At 46.3% G+C, this 20,492-nt stretch overlaps 1 protein-coding gene across 6 annotated transcripts in view; it reads right to left on the bottom strand.

The window, feature by feature from the left end:
- ARHGEF1 (Rho guanine nucleotide exchange factor 1) overlaps nucleotides 1-20,492 on the bottom strand; it is a 194,753-nt gene that overhangs the window by 94,814 nt on the left and 79,447 nt on the right. For all 6 annotated transcript variants that reach the window (XM_073601999.1, XM_073602001.1, XM_073602000.1 and 3 more), the window contains exons 5-7: nucleotides 13,215-13,313; nucleotides 11,120-11,162; nucleotides 1,849-1,954 (exon numbers count right to left, since the gene is read on the bottom strand). In XM_073601999.1, coding sequence (XP_073458100.1) covers nucleotides 1,849-1,954; nucleotides 11,120-11,162; nucleotides 13,215-13,313 — 248 coding nt within the window. The remainder of the gene's footprint in view (nucleotides 1-1,848; nucleotides 1,955-11,119; nucleotides 11,163-13,214; nucleotides 13,314-20,492) is intronic.

Below are 20,492 nucleotides of genomic sequence, written 5' to 3'. Positions count from 1 at the left end.
TCCTGACTGTCTGTCGTGATCCTGGGAACCATCACAAGTGGCAAAAGGAGGGTGGGGGGTGGGTTTCACTTTGCATTGCTGCAAAAGTGATTGGGCGGCTGGAAAAAAGGCCCTGCAAGGCCCCAAAAAAATCCTCTTCTAATGTCTTATGTGACACGGTCTTCATATTAAAACTGTCCCCCTGTCCCTTCTGTATTGAACTGTGCTGTAATTGTGCAGTCCACCCTCTATAAAGATCTGAACAAAGTAATGGGCTGGGCAACTACATGGCAAATGAGGTTCAATGTAGAAAAACTTAAAATAATGCATTTGGGTGGCAAAAATATGAATGCAATCTATACACTGGGGGGAGAACCTCTGGGGGAATCTAGGATGGAAAAGGACTTGGGGGTCCTAGTAGATGATAGGCTCAGCAATGGCAAGAAAATAGTGGAAAAAATGTAGCGCATAGTGGACAAACCAAAATAATGAAATAATGATGATAAAATATGATAAAGTCCCAAAAAAACACAAGTCCTTCAACAAGATGTAGTATACTAAACCAGTGATAAACGAAAGTCAATTAGCCAAAGGGCAAATGCATAAAGGGTATAATATCCAACTGTGTGTAAACATGGAAAATGGCATGCAATGCCAAGCTGCTGCTAACAAAGCAAACAGAATATTGGCATGCATTAAAAAGGGGATTAATTCCAGAGATAAAACGATAATTCTCCCACTCTACAAGACTCTGGTCCGGCCGCACCTGGAGTATGCTGTCCAGTTCTGGGCACCAGTCCTCCGGAAGGATGTACTGGAAATGGAGCGAGTACAAAGAAGGGCAACAAAGCTAATCAAGGGTCTGGAGAATATTAGTTATGAGGAAAGGTTGTGAGCACTGAACTTATTCTTTCTGGAGAAGAGACACTTGAGAGGGGATATGATTTCAATTTACAAATTTCGTACTGGTGACCCCACAATAGGGATAAAACTTTTTTGCAGAAGAGAGTTTAACAAGACTCGTGGCCACTCATTAAAATTAGAAGAATAGAAGTTTAACCTTAAACTATGTAGAGGGTTCTTTACTGTAAGAGCGGCAAGGATGTGGAATTCCCTTCCACAGGCGGTGGTCTCAGCGGGGGGCATCGATAGTTTCAAGAAACTATTACATAAGCACCTGAACGACCGCAACCTACAGAGATATTCAATGTAATACTGACATATATGCCTCATTTCCATTGAGCGGATCGGTTCGGGTCGGTACAGTTTGGAAGGCCTACAATGGTCCGGCCTATTCAGGTGAGCGTTTCCACTGCAAGTCGGACCACCAGGGGCCATACGTGGGCTTAGAAAAAATGCCTAGCATGGCGTCACATGTCCGCCAATCAGTGGAATGTATCGTAGCTCCGCCCTAACCAAAACGTATCATTTTCTATGGCCCCACATCTGAAGCAGGACCCAGAATGGTGCGGTTCGGTTCGGTTGTATGGGCCCCTTTCATAATGGAAACACTCAAAATAGCGTCCCGTACCGATCCGCTCAGTGGAAACTAGGCATTAATCACACACATAGGTTGGACTTGATGGACTTGTGTCTTTTTCCAACCTCACCTACTATGTAACTATGTACATTGTACAGCGCTGTGTAAACTGTTGGCGCTATATAAATCGTGACTAATAATAATAGTAATTAATACACAAGAAACCCATTATTTGGGAGTGCTGATGACTTTGCACATGGTATAGGTATATATCTAGCTGGTTCATAAAGAAGCTTCCATTAAGAATCCCTCATAGGTTCACTTTCCAAAAGCTGCACAAGAGATACAAAAGGAAACCAACCTCCACATCTGTAATATAAAGAGATTACCTGAAATCTTCCAGCTGTCTGCAAATCTCTGGAAACTGGTACGCCTGAATTTCCTGGAGATGCTTCTTCAGCGTGTCGTCTGGGATGAGGTCTGGCCTTGTCCGATCTGTGACAATGGAGCAGACATGTTTGTCAAGTCATGTTTTCTATATGTAATCCAAAGCCGATTCTGCCATTGCGCTAAAAAGGACAGGTTAGGAAAGTTGAAGCAAAAACTGTCAGCGTTGCAACCACATCTAATGTTATTCCAATTCACAATGTTCCTGCGCAGGGTTTGAAATAAACAAAAAGGGGAGTGGTTGTCAGCACTGACCCTTCCGGGCTTTTTGCAGGGTTAGATCACATTTTCAGGAAAAAAAAAAAAAAAAAAATTAGGTCAACTAACATTATTAGACAGATTTTAAGTGCTCAGGGGGGACTGTGGGAAGCTAATATAAAAACAGATTTCAGGTCATTGCAGAAAAACTTTACAAGCAGAGCAGGTCTTTACAAATATAAATCACCTGTTGTACCGCAATGATTTCTAATTATAAATGGTTGTCATTGAGCACACAGAGTGGGACAAACTTGCTAAAACTAGTGCAGGCAGAATCTGGGGCAGCTGTGCATAATAACCAATCAGCTTCCAGCTTTTATTGTCAAAGCTTAATTAAACAAAAAGTTAGAAGCTGATTGGTTACTATGCAGAGCTGCACAAGATTGTGTGCACAAGTTTTAATAAATCTTCCCCAATATGTTACTTGGAATGTAACCACTTAAGGACCGGAAGATTTTCCCCTTTAATGACCAGGCCAGGTTTTGCGATACGGCACTGCGTCGCTTTAACCACTTGCCGACCGCTGCACGCCGATGCACGATGGCAGCGCTGGGCAAATGGGCGTACCTGTACGTCCACTTTAAATGGTGGGGCTAGCGGGCGTGCGCCCAGCGTGTACAGCGTGACTGCGGGGCCCGCGCACTCGATGTCCGCCGGGGTCCCGCGATCGTGTCATGGAGCTGCAGAACGGGGAAGTCCCTATGTAAACAAGGCAATTCCCATTCTGCCTTGTGACATGACAGGGATCACTGCTCTCTGTCATTGGGAGCGGTGATCGCTGTCATGCGAGTGGTAGCCCATCCCCCCACAGTTAGAATCACTCCCTAGGACACACTTAACCCCTTTATCGCCCCCTAGTGTTAACCCCTTCCCTTCCAGTGTCATTTACACAGTAATCAATGCATTTTTATAGCACTGATCGCTGTGTAAATGACAATGGTCCCAAAATAGTGTCAAAAGTGTCCGATGTGTCCGCCATAATGTCACAGTCATGATAAAAATCGCAGATCGCCGCCATTACTAATAAAAAAAATAATAAAAATGTCATAAATCTGTCCCCTATTTTGTAGACGCTATAACTTTTGCACAAACCAATCAATATACTCTTATTATGATTTTTTTTTACCAAAAATATGTAGAAGAATACGTATTGGCCTAAATTGAGGAAAAAATTAGTTTTTTATATATTTTTTGGGGGTATATTTATTATAGCAAAAAAAGTAAAAAATATTGCTTTTTTTTTTTAAATTGACACTCTTTTTTTGTTTATAGCGCAAAAATTAAAAACCACAGAGGTGATCAAATACCACCAAAAGAAAGCTCTATTTGTGGGAAAAAAAGAACGTCAATTTTGTTTGGGTGCCACGTCGCACGACCGCGCAATTGTCAGTTAAAGCGACGCAGTGCCGAATCGCAAAAAGTGCTCTGGTCAGGAAGGGGGTAAAAACCTTGCGGGGCTGTAGCGGTTAACTGACAATTGCGCGGTTGTGCGACGTTGTACCCAAACAAAATTGACGCCCTTTTTTCCCCACAAACCGAGCTTTCTTTCGGTGGTATTTGATCTGCAATTCCTTTTTTTTGCGCCATAAACAAAAAAAAGACCAACAATTTTGAAAAAAAAAAATATATATATTTGACTTTTTGCTATAATATCCCCAAAAAATTAAAAAAATAAAAATTTCTTCATCAGTTTAGGCCAATATGTATTCTTGTAGATCTTTTTTGTAAAAAAAAAAAAACAAAAAAAAAAAACTACAAAAACTCGCAATAAGCGTAGATTGATTGGTTTGCGCAAAATAGCGTCTACAAAATAGGGGATAGATTTATGGCATTTTTATTATAATTTTTTTTTTACTAATAATGGCGGTTATCAGCGATTTTTAGCGGGACTGTGACATTGCGGCGGATAGATCGGACACTTTTGACACTTTTTGGGAACCAGTGACATTTATACAGCGATCGGTGCTATAAAAATGCACTGATTACTGTATAAATGACACTGACAGGGAAGGGGTTAACACCAGTAGTGATCAAGGGGTTCAATTTGTTCCCTGGGAGGTGTTTCTAACTGTGGGGGGAGGGGACTGATTGAGAGTACAGAGAGATCGCTGTTCCTAATCATTGGGAACAGCAGATCTCTTTCTACTCTCCTGACAAAACAGGGATCTGTTTGTGTACAATGACAGATCCCCGTTCTGGCTCTCTGTGGAGCGATCGTGGGTGAACGGTGGACATCGCAGCCGCCAGCCACGCGCATAAGCTCCCCCGCTGTGCAGCGGGCGCGCGTGTGCCTGCTATACAGCTACGGCGATTCATGGGAACGAGCCGACCTGCCGCAGTATAATGACGGCGGCTGGTCAGCAAGTGGTTAAAGAGAAACAAGATTTGAAATGTCCAGTGTTAACTCAAATGAAGTTTAAAGTGGAACTTTACTCAGAAAATGAAGTCCTGCTAGATCCCTTCAGTCTGGCCCCTTTTGCAGGTATAGCTATGGAAAATATTAAAAATAAGTGCCTATATGGTTTTCAATCCAGTAATACGCTGTCTCACTCTGCTCAGAGATTGCCTGATTAGGGAGCACGCAAGCTCTGAATGCACGCACACCACCCGCTCCACCCAGATGTGACGTCAGCGGGCAGTTCTGTATGTACCTGAGTGTCCAGGGACCGCTGGGAGCCACCGGCACTGCCGAAACCAAAACTACCGACACCTGCACATGGAGCGGATGATCTTTTCCTGTACTACATGCGTTGATACACCTGTAACACTGTGAGATGCTTCATTTATATTTGTTAATAAATGTTTTTACATTGCTGCACTTAGATGGCACTGCTCTTTTCTTTTGTTTTTATGCACTTGCAGAGTTCCTTCTAGCTCTTTCAAGAGCCAGCAGCCATAAAGTACCAGATAGCTCATCACCAGTGGCGGCTGGTGGGTTTTTTTTGGGGGGGGGGGGGTGGCGGCAAACAACCACCCCCCCTCCCCATGGGTGGCCAGTGGCACTTAACCACCCACTCGCCGTCTGCCGGTCAGTCTGGCACTTACCCCATCTAGGTGGCGTGTGGAGGGCTGCGGCTCCTGTTCTGCCTTCGCCACCATCACAGTGGCTTCCGTGAGTCTTCTTCTAGGCACTAGGCGTCCAATAGGATCGCCTGGCACTTAACCACCTGCCCGCCGTCTGCTGGTCGGTCCGGCACTTACCCCATCTAGGTGGCGTGTGGAGGGCTGCGGCTCCTGCTCTGCCTTCTCCACCATCACGGTGGCTTCTGTGAGTCTTCTCCTTCTAGGCCTCCAATAGGATCGCCTGGCACTTAACCACCTGCCCGCCGTCTGCCGGTCGGTCCGGCACTTACCCCATCTAGGTGGCATGTGACAAGCAGCGGCTCCTGCTCTGTCTTCTCCACCATTACGGCGGCTTCCATGCGTCTTCTCCTCCTAGGCGCTAGGCATCCCATAGGATCGCCTGTCCTTTCACCCAATCAGGTGGCGGGTCTCAGACCAGCTTCCTGATTGGCCGGGAGGAGGATCAGTGTTAGAATAGTGAATATTCAACTGGGTGGGCTGTGAGCACGCTCTCTGCGCCCTAAGCCCACCATATTTTGAAGCCTATTAGAGCCCCCCTGTTGGAATTCATGCGCCCGGCGTCCTGCAAGAGGCCAGATGCATGGATATGGGGGGGCAACTGCATGAATAGAGGAGGTGGCGCCCGTGCGCCCTCAATGGATGGGCCACAACTGCTCATCACCAGAGACTTTTACCACCATTGACGGACTTTATTGCTTTCTTTGGCTAAGCCTTTTGTTAGGCCCTTTTCATCCAGCGTCCTCATCGCCAATATTTCTGTTCCTTTATGTTTCTAACCCTGCTCTGCACATGCTCAGTTACTCTCTAATTTTAGGTACTGTGCTGAATTTGCAGAGGCCAATCTGCTGACCGTCTTCAAGCAGAATGAAGCCCTCTTAAGCTTTACAGCCAAGGAAACTGCTTCTGTTTGATCTGCAACTGCCATGGTTTGACAGTTTGGTTGAGACGCATTAAAAAATGTAACAATTAGCAATCCCGGCATTCAGGGAATGTAACTTTTTTTGAAACCATTAAATCGATGGGTTTAGTTCTGCAATTTACAGCACACACTAATTTTGTTAGCATAATGTGGAATGTATTGTTCCCTGCTAAAGAAAATCATTTTTTATCAAGTTGTTATGGGTAAAGTTCCTTTTTTAAAGCAGAACTTTACCCATAACAACTTGATAAAAGAATGTTCTTTAGCAAGGATCGGCCTCTACAAATTCAGTAAAAATAGAGAGCAACTGAGCATGTGCAGAGCAGGGCGAGACAAGGTATTATTGGATTTTAAACAGTATAGGCACCTATTTTTAATGTTTTATAAAGCTATACCTGCAAAAGGGGCCAGCAGGAAGTGAGCTAGCAGGATTGAATTTTCTGACTAAAGTTCCACTTTAATCTACTGACTGCTTTATGTGTGCATTACCCTTTGTGGCCAGGAGAGGGTGACAGAGCAGCAGAGAAAATTGTGGCCACCTCTACCGGCGGGAGGGGACAGGAAAACCATGCGCTCACTTTTATCAGCTTCACAACATCTCTGCAGGAAGTGATTTGCCTTTGTGCAGCAACAAGAACACTACACACAGTTTGTTCTCACCGCAGGGACGCAGCGGCTTCTGCTGCAGGCGCATTGATACTTGAAAGAGCTGACTTTCTGCTGAACTGGTTACAAATGGCACAAAAGATCAAAGCGGAAGAGACCAAAGTGACATAACAGGAGGAAATATGAGTAGCAGGGAACTTCCTACTAAATTACCCTGAATTGTTTACAATAAGAAAGGCTCAATAGCAAAATCTTAAAAGCTAGCTCCCCCTAAAAGTATAAAAAAAGTTTCCCAAGGACTGAGTTAAATTGTGCTTTTAGTACTTGGAGGTGGTGGCAAAGTAAATGGTAACTTACACCGGTATTTAATAAATGGATAGGCTGTACACTCACTGATGTCACTGCTCCCTAGTCAATGGCTGGGCTTCAAGCCGGGTGATGTCACTGGTTTCTTATTAATAGACCAGTTGCATAGTGAGTGATGTCACTGGATGGATAGGATATATACACTAAGTAATGTTGCTAGTTTATAAAGGATGGATAGGCTCAGTACTGAGTGATGTCATTATCCTCTATTGCAGGGGTCTCAAAACTTTCTAAACAAAAAGACTTTAGGGGAGCTGGACTGCGGCCGGTGGGAGTAGACAATGTCTAAGGCTTAGTGGTTAGTGAGAGAAAATAAATTACATAGCGCCTGTGGTTAATAGGAGGAGGAATAGTGCCCCGCTGTAGGCGTCAGCGGAACGACTAGCCCCCTCCCCCGCCGTTGGCGTCAGCGGAACGACTAGCCCCCTCCCCCGCCGTTGGCGTCAGCGGAACGACTAGCCCCCTCCCCCCGCCGTTGGCGTCAGCGGAACGACTAGCCCCCTCCCCCCGCCGTTGGCGTCAGCGGAACGACTAGCCCCCTCCCCCGCTGTTGGCGTCAGCGGAACAACTAGCCCCCTCCCCCGCTGTTGGCGTCAGCGGAACGACTAGCCCCCTCCCCCGCTGTTGGCGTCAGCGGAACGACTAGCCCCCTCCCCCGCTGTTGGCGTCAGCGGAACGACTAGTCCCCTCCCCCGCTGTTGGCGTCAGCTGAACGACTAGCCCCCTCCACCGCTGTTGGCGTCAGCTGAACGACTAGCCCCCTCCCCCGCTGTTGGCATCAGCGGAACGACTAGCCCCCTCCCCCGCTGAATGATGTCATTATCCTCTATTGCAGGGGTCTCAAAACTTTCTAAACAAAAAGACTTTAGGGGAGCTGGACTGCGGCCGGTGGGAGTAGACAATGTCTAAGGCTTAGTGGTTAGTGAGAGAAAATAAATTACATAGCGCCTGTGGTTAATAGGAGGAGGAATAGTGCCCCGCTGTAGGCGTCAGCGGGATGACTAGCCCCCTCCCCCGCTGTTGGCGTCAGCGGGACGACTAGCCCCCTCCCCCGCTGTTGGCGTCAGCGGAACGACTAGCCCCCTCCCTCCGCTGTTGGCGTCAGCGGAACGACTAGCCCCCTCCCCCGCTGTTGGCGTCAGCGGAACGACTAGCCCCCTCCCCCCGCTGTTGGCGTCAGCGGAACGACTAGCCCCCTCCCCCCGCTGTTGGCGTCAGCGGAACGACTAGCCCCCTCCCCCCGCTGTTGGCGTCAGCGGAACGACTAGCCCCCTCCCCCCGCTGTTGGCGTCAGCGGAACGACTAGCCCCCTCCCCCCGCTGTTGGCGTCAGCGGAACGACTAGCCCCCTCCCCCCGCTGTTGGCGTCAGCGGAACGACTAGCCCCCTCCCCCGCTGTTGGCGTCAGCGGAACGACTAGCCCCCTCCCCCGCTGTTGGCGTCAGCGGAACGACTAGCCCCCGCCCCCGCTGTTGGCGTCAGCGGAACGACTAGCCCCCGCCCCCGCTGTTGGCGTCAGCGGAACGACTAGCCCCCGCCCCCGCTGTTGGCGTCAGCGGAACGACTAGCAGCCCCCGCTGTTGGCATCAGCGGAACGACTAACAGCCCCCGCTGTTGGCGTCAGTGGAACGACTAACACTCTGGCTGTTAGCGTCAGTGGAAGGACTAGTACCCACCTGTTGGCGTCAGTGGAAAGACTAGCATCCCAATGATGGTGTCAGTGGAAGGAATAGCACCCCCGTTGGTGTCAGTGGAAAGAATGGTGCCTAATCATTGGTGTCAGTAAAAGGAATAGTGCTTAATATCAGTGTTAGGAACAATGCCCCCCTGGGCCAGATAAATGCAAGCAAAGGCCCATCTGGCCATCGGGCCACAGTTTGGAGACTACCACTTTACTGAATGCATATGCTGAATATTAATGAATGAATAGGCTGAATCCTGAGTAGTACCACTGGTTTCACGTGAACAGATAAAATACGAAGTGATGTCACTGGTTACCAATGAATGGCCAGCATACTGAGTGATGCACTGGTTTTTGATAAATGGATAATCAGCTGCCTACCCTTTGATGTCACCGGTCTCTAGTGAACGGATAGGCTGAATGCAGAGAGATGTCAATAGCCTCCAATGAATACATACACTGCATACTAAAGGATCTCACTGGTCTCTGATAGACAGGTGGCATACCGAGTTCTTTCACTAGTCTCATGTGATTGGATAGGTGGCATACCAAGTGATGTAACTAGTCTCATGCGATTGGATAGGTGGCATACCGAGTGATGTCACTAGTCTCATGTGATTGGATAGGTGGTATACCGAGTGATGTCACTAGTCTCATGTGATTGGATAGGTGGCATACCGAGTGATGTCACTAGTCTCATGTGATTGTTGGGGCGCCTTGAGGACTGGAGTTGAGAAACACTGCCCTAGAGAATAATGAGCGATGCCACTTATCTCTAGCGAATACATACGTTGCATACTGAGGGATGTCACTGGTCTCTAGGTGATAGATAGGTGGCATACCAAGTGATGTCACTGGTCTCAAGTAAATGGATAGCCTGCATACTGAGTGATGTCATCAATCTCTAGTGAATGGGATAGGCATAGGCTGCACACTGAGGGATGTCTTTGGTCTCTAGTGAATGGATAGGCTGCACACTGAGGGATGTCTTTGGTCTCTAGTGAATGGATAGGCTGCATACTGAGGGATGTCATCAAGCTCTAGTGAATGGATAGGCATAGGCTACATACTGAGGGATGTCATTGGTCTCAGGGAAGGGATAGGCTGCATACTGAGGGATGTCATTGGTCTCCAGTGAATGGATAGGCATAGGCTACATACTGAGGGATGTCATTAGTCTCCAGTGAATGGATAGGCATAGGTTACATACTGAGGGATGTCATTGGTCTCCAGTGAATGGATAGACTGCATACTGAGGGATGTCATTGGTCTCCAGTGAATGGATAGGCTGCATACTGAGGGATGTCATTGGTCTCCAGTGAATGGATAGGCTGCATACTGAGGGATGTCATTGGTCTTCAGTGACTGGATAGGCTGCATACTGAGGGATGTCATTGGTCTCCAGTGAATGGATAGGCATAGGCTGCATACTGAGGGATGTCATTGGTCTCCAATGAATGGATAGGCATAGGCTACATACTGAGGGATGTCATTGGTCTCCAGTGAATGGATAGGCTACATACGGAGGGATGTCATTGGTCTCCAGTGAATGGATAGACTGCATACTGAGGGATGTCATTGGTCTCCAGTGAATGGATAGGCTGCATACTGAGGGATGTCATTGGTCTCCAGTGAATGGATAGGCTGCATACTGAGGGATGTCATTGGTCTCCAGTGAATGGATAGGCTGCATACTGAGGGATGTCATTGGTCTCCAGTGAATGGATAGGCTGCATACTGAGGGATGTCATTGGTCTCCAGTGAATGGATAGGCATAGGCTGCATACTGAGGGATGTCATTGGTCTCCAGTGAATGGATAGGCATAGGCTACATACTGAGGGATGTCATTGGTCTCCAGTGAATGGATAGGCTACATACGGAGGGATGTCATTGATCTCCAGTGAATGGATAGGCTGCACTCTCAGCAATGTCATGGACCTATAGATTGGTGTTGCATTCACAGTGAAGGATAGGCTTAATTTTTACAAGCCTTTGAAGTAACCTCTATCACTGGAATAATACTCTAGTTTCCTAATAAAAAGGTGCACACCGCTCATTACATCAAAGGACAAGCACAAATTAGTTGAATGAAAAGCATTTTTACGGATTTAGCTTCCCACTGACTGATCAAAGCAAGGAGCTGCCAGTTCCTGGGATCTTCAGCACTCTACAGCTGCCATTAGCACAGGCCTCAGAACTTCCATATACATTCATAAAGTTCACAATCAGAATTATTTTCTACAATTTATACGGATTTCATGGAACCACTGGACTGGAAGTATAGAGCAACAGAACTCACCCAAATCAAAGGAGACACTGTTTGGCATTTGGACACGCATGACCTAAGTGGAGGGAAAAAAAAATAGAAATATTCATTGTCATCACAGGAGCTCATAGCAATTCCTGTTCAGCTGAGAGCTGCAGACATTCAGGAATGTTGAGTCACTCATCAACAATGCTGTAAGAGATTTACTCTGTGGCTGCCGTTTGCCCTCAGACATTCTACGGGACGTACAGGAAAAAGCGCACCCAGTTGGACAGAACAAACAGCAACCATGCCCATTAACAGCAACCACTGAACTGTTTTCCTCCATTTCTTTGCCCAGTTGGTATAAACTCCATGTGCCAATATGCACATGCAGCAAACTTCAGCACATGCCTTCTACATTAATGCAAGAACACCACCACTCCAGGGTCCATCCTCTCCATGGAATGAGGAGTGTATAGGCCAAGCAACTCATTTTCCATATCCAGCACAATTTATGGCTCCTGCCACATTCTGCACCTCAATGTGTTTTACCCTCCCAAAGGGCATTGGCAAAGGAGGGTGAAACACAGGAGCAGTGGTGTTAAATGAGAGGTGTGATGAACTTTGAGTATGGAAAATTCGGGTTGCATGCCTACACTTTGAACCTGTCATTCGTGCTGGTTCCTAGGCTGTGAAGCAGATTGTATTCTGATTACCTGTCAATGATGCTGCCAATGTGGGACCAGTACATACAACTCTTTCTGGATCTGCATAGCAAGGACAGTGCTACACCACGTTTCACGTATATGAGGGCTAGTATATCACACTTTCCATCCTTAGCCAAGGGGAACAAGACGATCAGTAAGAGTACACAGCACACAAGATGGATAATCTAGCACTGAAGTGATACAGTATATATACATGGGGGTTCTTCAAAAAGTTTCTGCATTTTTTTGCTAAACTAAGTTATATATACCCACTGGCCACTTTATTAAGTACACCTTGCTAGTACCGGGTTGGACCCCTTTTTGCCTTCAGAACTGCCTTAATTCTTCGTGACATAGATTCAACAAGGTGTTAAACATTTCTCAGATTTTGGTCCATAGGGACAGGATAGCATCTCACAGTTGCTGCAGATTTGTCGGCTGCACATCGATGATGAGAATCTCCCATTCCATCAATTTCCATAGGTGCTCTATTGGATGAGATCTGGTGACTGTGGAGGCCATTGGAGTACAGTGACCTCATTGTCCAGTGGTGAGATGATTTGATCTTTGTGACATGGTGATTATCCTGCTGGAAGGAGCCATCAGAAGATGGGGACACTGTAGTCATAAAGGGATGGACATGGTCAGCAACAATACTCAGGTAGGCCGTGGCGTTTAAATGATGCTCAATTGGTACTAAGGGGCCCAAAGTGTGCCAAGAAAATATCCCCCACACCATTACACCACCACCAGACTGAATCATTGATACAAGGCAGGATGGATCCATGCTTTCATGTTGTTTACGCAAAATTCTGACCCCACCATCTGAATGTTGCAGCTGAAATCGAGGCTCATCACACCAGGCAACGCTTTTCCAATCTTCTACTGTCCAATTTTGGTAAGCCTATGCGAATTCTAGTCTCAGTTTCCTGTTCTTAGCAGACAGGAGTGGAACCCGGTGTGGTCTCCTGCTGCTGTAGCCCATCTGCTTTAAGGTTCGATGTGCTGTGCATTCAGAAATGGTATTCTGCATACCTTGGTTTTAACGAGTGATTATTTGAGTTACTGTTGCCTTTCTTTCATCTTAAACCAGTCTGCCCATTCTCCTCTGACCACAACAAGGTATTTTGTCCACAAAACTGCAGCTCACTGGATATTTTCTATTTTTCAGACCATTCTCTGAAAATCCTTAGGAGATGGTTGTGCATGAAAATCCCAGTAGATGGGCAGTTTTTGAACTACTCAGACCAGCCCATCTGCCATGTTCCTTAAGTCACTTAAATCCCCTTTTTTCCCCATCGCAAAGCTCTCTTTAACCTTTTATGTGCTCATAGGGCCACTGTAACAATTTCTAAATTTATCCAAAAACAGGTAAAAAATATGGCCTTCAATATAATTGAAACCATCTTTAATCATGCACCCCACAACTTGATACTCACCGCTCCTTTCATGAGGAACGTATTGTAGAAATCCAAGAAAAGCTTTTTTCCCTCTTTGGCATTGAGGTTTCTCAGGATCTCCACGTGCAGGTAGCAGAGCTACAGGTGAAAAGAAGGAACAGGTATTAAGAAGAGAGCAGGAAGAAGTTCAAGTCAGTTCTTTAGCCAAGCATTCATTTGTGGTCCCACAGATGATGTCAAGACACCTAGAGCAGGTATGTACTACATTGTGATTCACAACATCAGCATGTTGATGTATTCAGATGATGAGATGCTATTGATTTGCACACACCTGATGTGATCAGTTATATGATCAATTTTAGGAGAAATAAAACCAGACTGAGGTACTGGAAACATTGAATAAGACCTTCAGTCTAGAGTAGACACAAGTATTTCTATAGATTCTAACAGCAGTATTGTTTGAAGCTCTAAAGCAGTGGTCTCCAAACTGTGGTCTGTGGGCCGGAGACCCGCCATTTGCCTGTTTTTATTCGGCTCGTAGGGCACTACTCCTATCATTGATACAAGACTTTATTCCTTCTACTGAAATCATAAATAAGGCACCATTCTTTCCATTGACATCAACAGTGAGACATATTTCCTCCCACTGACCTCAACAGTGGGGCCCTTTTCCTTCCACTGACACCAATGATAGGGCATACTGCCTTCCACTGATATAAACAATAGAACACTATTGCTCCTACTGACACCAATGATGGTGCACATGTTTTGAGATCTCTGCTCTAAAGTAAATATCATTTCTGTTGCTACTTATGTAACCATTATTATTATACAAAATTTATATAGCGCCTACAGTTTACGCAGCGCTTTACAACATTAGGGCAGACAGTACAATTACAATACAATTCGATACAGGGGGGAATCAGAGGGCCCTGCTCATTAGAGCTTACAATCTAGGAGGGAGGGTCAAGTTATACAAAAGGGTAATAGCTGTGGGGGATGAGCTAATGGAGAAAATAGTGCAATTGTTAGATGGAGGCAGGATAGGCTTCTCTGAAGAGGAAAGTTTTCAGGGATCGCCTAAAAGTGGATAAATTTGGAGACAGTCTGACAGATTGGGGTAGCGAATTCCAGAGGATAGGCGAGTCTCAAGAGAAGTCCTGGAGGCGGATATGGTGGGAGGTGATGAGGGAGCTAGAGAGCAGGTGGTCTTGGGAGGAATGGAGAGGGCGATTAGGTTGGTATTTTGAGACTAGGCTAGTGACGTAGCTGGGGGCCGAGTTGTGGACGGCTTTGTAACTTCTGGTTAGTATTTTGAATTTAATTAGTTGGGCAAGTGGCAGCCAATGGAGGGATTGGCAGAGGGGGGTAGCAGACACTGAGCGGTTTATAAGGTGGATGAGTCTGGCAGCAGCATTCATGATGGACTGAAGGGGGGGATAGTCTATTTAAAGGTAAGCCAATGAGGAGGGAGTTGCAGTAGTCAAGGCGAGAGATAACCAGGGAGTAAATCAGGAGCTTTGTGGTTTCATTGGTTAGAAAGGGACGTAGTTTAGAGATGTTGCGGAGGTTACTATCCAATAGTATTCCACTTTTTCTATATTACATTTAAGATACAGTCAGAACCTTGAGTTTATAACAGCTGGGCGAAGATGGTAGCTCAAGTGCAGGGATCTAACCCATGGAGTCTGTGAGCGATATAGGATAACCCAACCAACTGGCAGCCTATCAAAATGTATATATACCTTTAAGGCTTGCTCCTTCTCTTTAGTATTGGATTAAGTGGGGAAAGGGTTAGAACACCAATCAAGTTTAAAAAAAAAGTCTGTGTCCCCAATGAAATCCCCCGTTGCGTCTTGTTCTGTTTGAAAGCGATCACATGAAGAGGAAGTGAGGGTTAATCTCCCTAGTGGAGACACAGATAGCAAAAACCCTGAAAGAGGTTTTCTATCCAAAGCTACAAAGATTTTTGCCTTGACCATTGACTGGATAACATAAAAAAAATATTCCCTAAGCCTCTTCACTTTTACATAGTCTGGGTGCTAATTTTGTCCAAAGCAGGCCATATAGTATGCAATTTTATTACCTTCAACCACGGGTGACTGACTGTGTTGAAGAAGGAATCCCTCCTGCAGTTCAACTGCGTTTTGCTCTAGGGCAGGGGTCTCAAACTAGCGGCCCTCCAGCTGTTGCAAAACTACAGGTCCCATCATGCCTCTGCCTGTGGAAGTCATGCTTGTAACTGTCAGCCTTGCAATGCCTCATGGAACTTGTAGTTTCGCAACAGCTGGAGGGTCGTCAGTTTGAGACCCCTGCTCTAGGGAGCCCTCCCCACTGGCACAATACAATGATCGCTATAGCTGCCTGCAGTGATTGGGCGAAAACACCCACTAGGCTGGTTGTATTGAAGTTGATCAATGGATAGACTTCAGTACAAACAGCCTGCCCATAGACAAATTGAAATTTGCCCAGTTCCTGCTGAACCGGCTGAATTTTGTTCCGTCTATGGCCAGCTTAACTCTGGGCCACATGTATCAAACACAAGGCCCGTGGGCTCAATCCAGCCCACCAGGCCATTTCATGTGGTCCTCGCACCTCTCCTGCGGCACCCCCCTCTCGTCTCCACCTTCACCTGGTCTCCGCAGTTGGCAGCAGAGAGGAAGACAGAACCCCCCTGCCAGATCCTGCACTTCTCCATGCAGCCACAGCACCAACTTGTCTCCATCTCCCCTGGTCTCACCATTCAGCAAACTCCAGCGGCTGACTCCAGCCCTCCTCTGGTGTTCCTCCAGACCCGGCACTTTCTGCTTCCCAGCTCCGCCTCAGCTTCCTCCAGGCAGCAGCACAAGGTAAGGGGGGGTACACTGTGATGTAGGGGAGGGTGGAGGACCTTCTGATGTTGGCGGGGGCTCTTGACATCTGATGTAAGGGGTTGGATGTGGGGTGCTAGTCACCTAGTCTTACAGATACAACCGGCTCTTTGATGGAAACCATAATGTGAAATTGAGTTTGACACCTCTTCTCTAGACAGACACCAGACTTGTATACAACATAAACATTTAAAAAAAATACAGTATTAAAGTTTCAACTGCTGCTTTTCCCCACAATAGATTTGACTAAATTGTCTAGTAAAAGAAACCTCAAATCCAAAGTACTGCCATATACAAACTGAATGATCAAAACTACAAAAATGTCCAAAAACAAGCAGGACAGCTCCATCTGCGAAATTCAAGCAGGATGTAATAGGAAAATCTGTATAAAATAAAGTCTGAGCAGGGTTCATAATATTGGGCAAATCCAAACAACTCTGACAGTTTCTAGTTGTTGACTGTGTTACCAATTGAAACAGCTAGCCTCACTCTCTTTTCTGGGGTCCACAGTCACCATTTAAGAAAGTGAGGGGAATCGCAAATTTTTTCACTATGACAGAAATAGGGGAAATGTCCCAATGGTGCCATTTGTTCTGGTAACAACTGTTTGAGGGGATTTCCCCTCATTGTGGGGAGATGTGTGATTACTTTGTGTTGTATCTCTGGACACAAGAAGTGCTGGGAAATCTCCTTGATGGGGACAAGAACAGCAAATCTGGTCTTTGCTGCACCTGTTAAACATTGGCATAACCTGTCTTTTGAGCAAAAAAAAAAAAGAAGATTGAGATCTGGTATCTGCTTATTTGAGTCCACTTAATGTGTAAGTAAATCCCCCTATCGTTTTCAGCTAAGGAAGCTGCCATCTTTGCCTCTAATGTACAACTGTCATGATGCTGCACATGTGATCAGTTATGACACCAGCCATTGGATGGTTTGATAGTTTGGTTGAGAGCACAACCAATGGGAGTGTTACATTTCTGGCACGTACCATAAATGAAACGGTTTTATGGATGGGTTTACTTCCGCTTTAGGTCACAATTCCTGAGCCTAGATGAAGGGCAATTTAGCACCCGAAATATGTTGGATTTATTTTTTTTTTTGCTATGAACCAGTTTTATCATTAAAAAGTTTGGACTGTTGAAATTTCCCAATCTATCTAGTCATTCATATTCACCATGGACTACCTATGGTTCTTTAAACACTGTTGTATTGTATTGTATTGAGAGATGCCAGAATGGAATGTGATTTTGGAACTGTCATTTTTCATTTTTTTATTGCCATTTTTCCTTGTAATTGGTTGTTAAATTGCATAAAGGCAATAAAAAATATTTGACTAAAAATAAAAACTCTTTGAACTTATGGACATTTGACACTCTCAGTGTGTGGATTCTTAACTCTGGTTTTCCACATTTTAGGGGTGCTGTCAAACCAAAGCTAGTGTGCTCAGTGGTATTTGTATTGACCCACTGACCATCTGTTTACAGTGCCCCATTTTTACATTAGTTTAGCAAAGGAAAACTAATAAGTGTCCTAACCTTCCCAAATCCATCCTAACATAGAAAAAAAAAAAAGTTTGTGGAATCAGACATAAAAGGTATCATCCTCCTATAGGTTTGTTATTTTGATGAAAAGTATGATTGTTGTGATGGTTGTACAGAGACAGACAAAAGACATTAAGAAGCCATCAGACACACCTTGTATAATGGAGCTGACCCTCTGAGAGCAGCAAGAAAGGAAGAAAGACAAGTAAACACACAATTCACAGACATGAAATACAAGACTCTGGTGTTTAGTACCTTTCCTGCCCTGGTCTGCCTGGGAAACTAAATAGAATTCCCAGATTTTAAGACAACAAAAAAGGGGGAGACATGACGTGCGCTAGTATTGTAACTTCTTAGAGAAGAAAATGTTATACACCTAAAATAGCATGAGTTATATAGCAACTATGAAACAAAAAGAAAACAATTTACACTATTAAAAGCATTCATAACAAAATAACATAAAAAAATAATTGTACCCAATGTGTGCCCATTGGGGGCCCAGGACAAATCAGAGCAGAGTTGTACAGAAAGAGGAACAACAGTAGGGGACATGCTGCAAAAAGTGGACAGATGGCAATATAGAAAAAAAATAATTCTACCTTTTAAATGAAAAAAACAAAAAGGTTACTATATGGACCATCCATTCTCAACCAGGTTTCCTCCAGAGGTTGCTAGGGGTTCCTTGACCTGAGGCTCATTGACCTCCTATATGAAGGTACCTCTGTAATTCCGGGGCCGAGGCCACTTGGCAGAGTCAGCAGTATTACACCAATGATCTTTTTTTGCTGTCTGTTAGGATGGCATTCTGACCACCACTGTAAGGGGGCTTTCTTCCCACTAGTCACCACTGTAAGGGACATTTGTCCACTGATTGGTTTTAGCAGGGGTTCCCAGAGACCTGGTAATTATTTCGGGGGGGGGGGGGCGCGGGGTTCAAGGGGAATGGTGGTATTTGGACCACCACTGTAAGGGGACATTCTTCCCACTAACCAATGTAGGGGAGCATTCTTCCCACTGGTCACCAGTGTAAGGGGCATTCTTCCCACTGACCTACAATGTAAGGGGCATTCTTCCCACTGGCCACCAATGTAAAGGGGCATTCTTCCCACTGACCTACAATGTAAGGGACATTCTTCCTACTAGTCACCAATGTAAGGAGCATTCTTCACACTGTCCACCACTGTAAGGGGACAACTCTTCCCACTGGCCACCAATGTAAGGGGCATTCTTCCTACTTGCCACCACTGTAAGGGGTCATTCTTCCCACTGACTGGTTTCAGCAGGGGTTCCACAAGACCTGGTAATTATTTCAGGGGTTCCTCTGTAGTGAAAAGATTGAGAAAGGCTGCTCCAGAGGTTGCTAGGGCTGTGGTTAATAGTTTCAGGGCTAACACAACTTGCCATCGGCACAACACCAATTCTCTTTTTTTTTTTTCCGTAAAGCTGCCCATAGATGAGTGAAATTTCTATTAAAAATTCTTAGGAAAAGAATGTTCTAAGAAAGCTTTTTTATTTTTCTTAGTGAGACAAAATCGATGTTCATTTTCGACTGCAGTGAAGAGAAAATGCAAAGGAAGAAGGATGGAAATTTTTTCTCGAACAAATGAATTTCTAATGCCGCGTACACACGGTCGGACTTTCTATCCTACTTGGTCCGGCACACTTTCCGACGGACTTTGTCCGCCAGGTGCGCCGGACTTTAAAACGGACGGACTTGCCCACACACGACAGGACTTTCCGGCGGGCTAAGTCCGCCCGTCTTTCCGACGGACTTTCGCCGGAGTTACGGCGGACTTTCAGAATGAACGGACTTGCCCACACACGGACAAGTCCGTTCATTTTGAACGTGACTCAGGTGCGACGGGACTAGAAAAGGATGTCAATCTTGCCGCTTTTATCGGCGAGATTGACACCTTGCGAGCCCCGTCGCGGGGCATACCAGGCCCTTAGGTCTGGTATGGATTATAAAGGGAACCCCCTACGCCGAAAAAACGGCGTGGGGTCCCCCCTAAAATCCATACCAGACCCCGATCCGAGCACGCAGCCTGGCCGGTCAGGAAAGGGGGTGGGGACGAGCGAGCGCCCCTCCCCCTCCTGAACCGTACCAGGCCGCATGCCCTCAACATGGGGGGTGGGTACTTTGGGGGAGGGGGGCGCCCTGCGGGGCCCCCACCCCAAAGCACCTTGTCCCCATGTTGATGAGGACAAGGGCCTCTTCCCGACAACCCTGGCCGTTGGTTGTCGGGGTCTGCGGGCGGGGGCTTATCGGAATCTGGGAGCCCCTTTAATAAGGGGGCCCCCAGATCCCGGCCCCCCACCCTATGTGAATGAGTATGGGGTACATGGTACCCCTACCCATTCACCTAGGGAAAAAGTGTAAGTAATAAAACACACTACACAGGTTTTTAAAATATTTTATTAAACAGCTCCGGGGGGGGGGGGGGATCTTCCTCCGGCTTCGGGGGTCCCTCCGCTTCATCTTCTCCCGGCGTCCGGTTGGTTCTTCTCCCGGTGTTCCAGTTCTTCGGCCGGCTCCTCTGCTGTCTTCAGGTAGCTCTCTTGCCAGCAGAGGTCCGGACTCCTGGGCTTCTGGGCTTCTGGGCTTCTTCTCTTCTCCAGATGTTGACACGACGCTCTCTCCGGCTGGACTGCTCTCCGAGGGCTGCGTTGTGACTTATATAGGCGGAGACCCCGCCCCCTTTTGATGTCACAGTCCCTGGGCATGCTGGGACTGTGACGTTTTAGGGGGCGTGGTCAACATCACCCAGTGACCACGCCCCCTAAAACGTCACAGTCCCAGCATGCATAGGGACAGTGACATCAAAAGGGGGCGGGGTCTCCGCCTATATAAGTCACAACGCAGCCCTCGGAGAGCAGTCCAGCCGGAGAGAGCGTCGTGTCAACAT

The sequence above is a fragment of the Aquarana catesbeiana genome, linkage group LG10 (assembly GCF_042186555.1).
Source record: "Aquarana catesbeiana isolate 2022-GZ linkage group LG10, ASM4218655v1, whole genome shotgun sequence".
Classification (NCBI taxonomy): domain Eukaryota; kingdom Metazoa; phylum Chordata; class Amphibia; order Anura; family Ranidae; genus Aquarana; species Aquarana catesbeiana.
The sequence above is the reverse complement of the archived record's forward strand: the minus strand, read 5'-3'. Positions and strand labels throughout refer to the sequence as shown.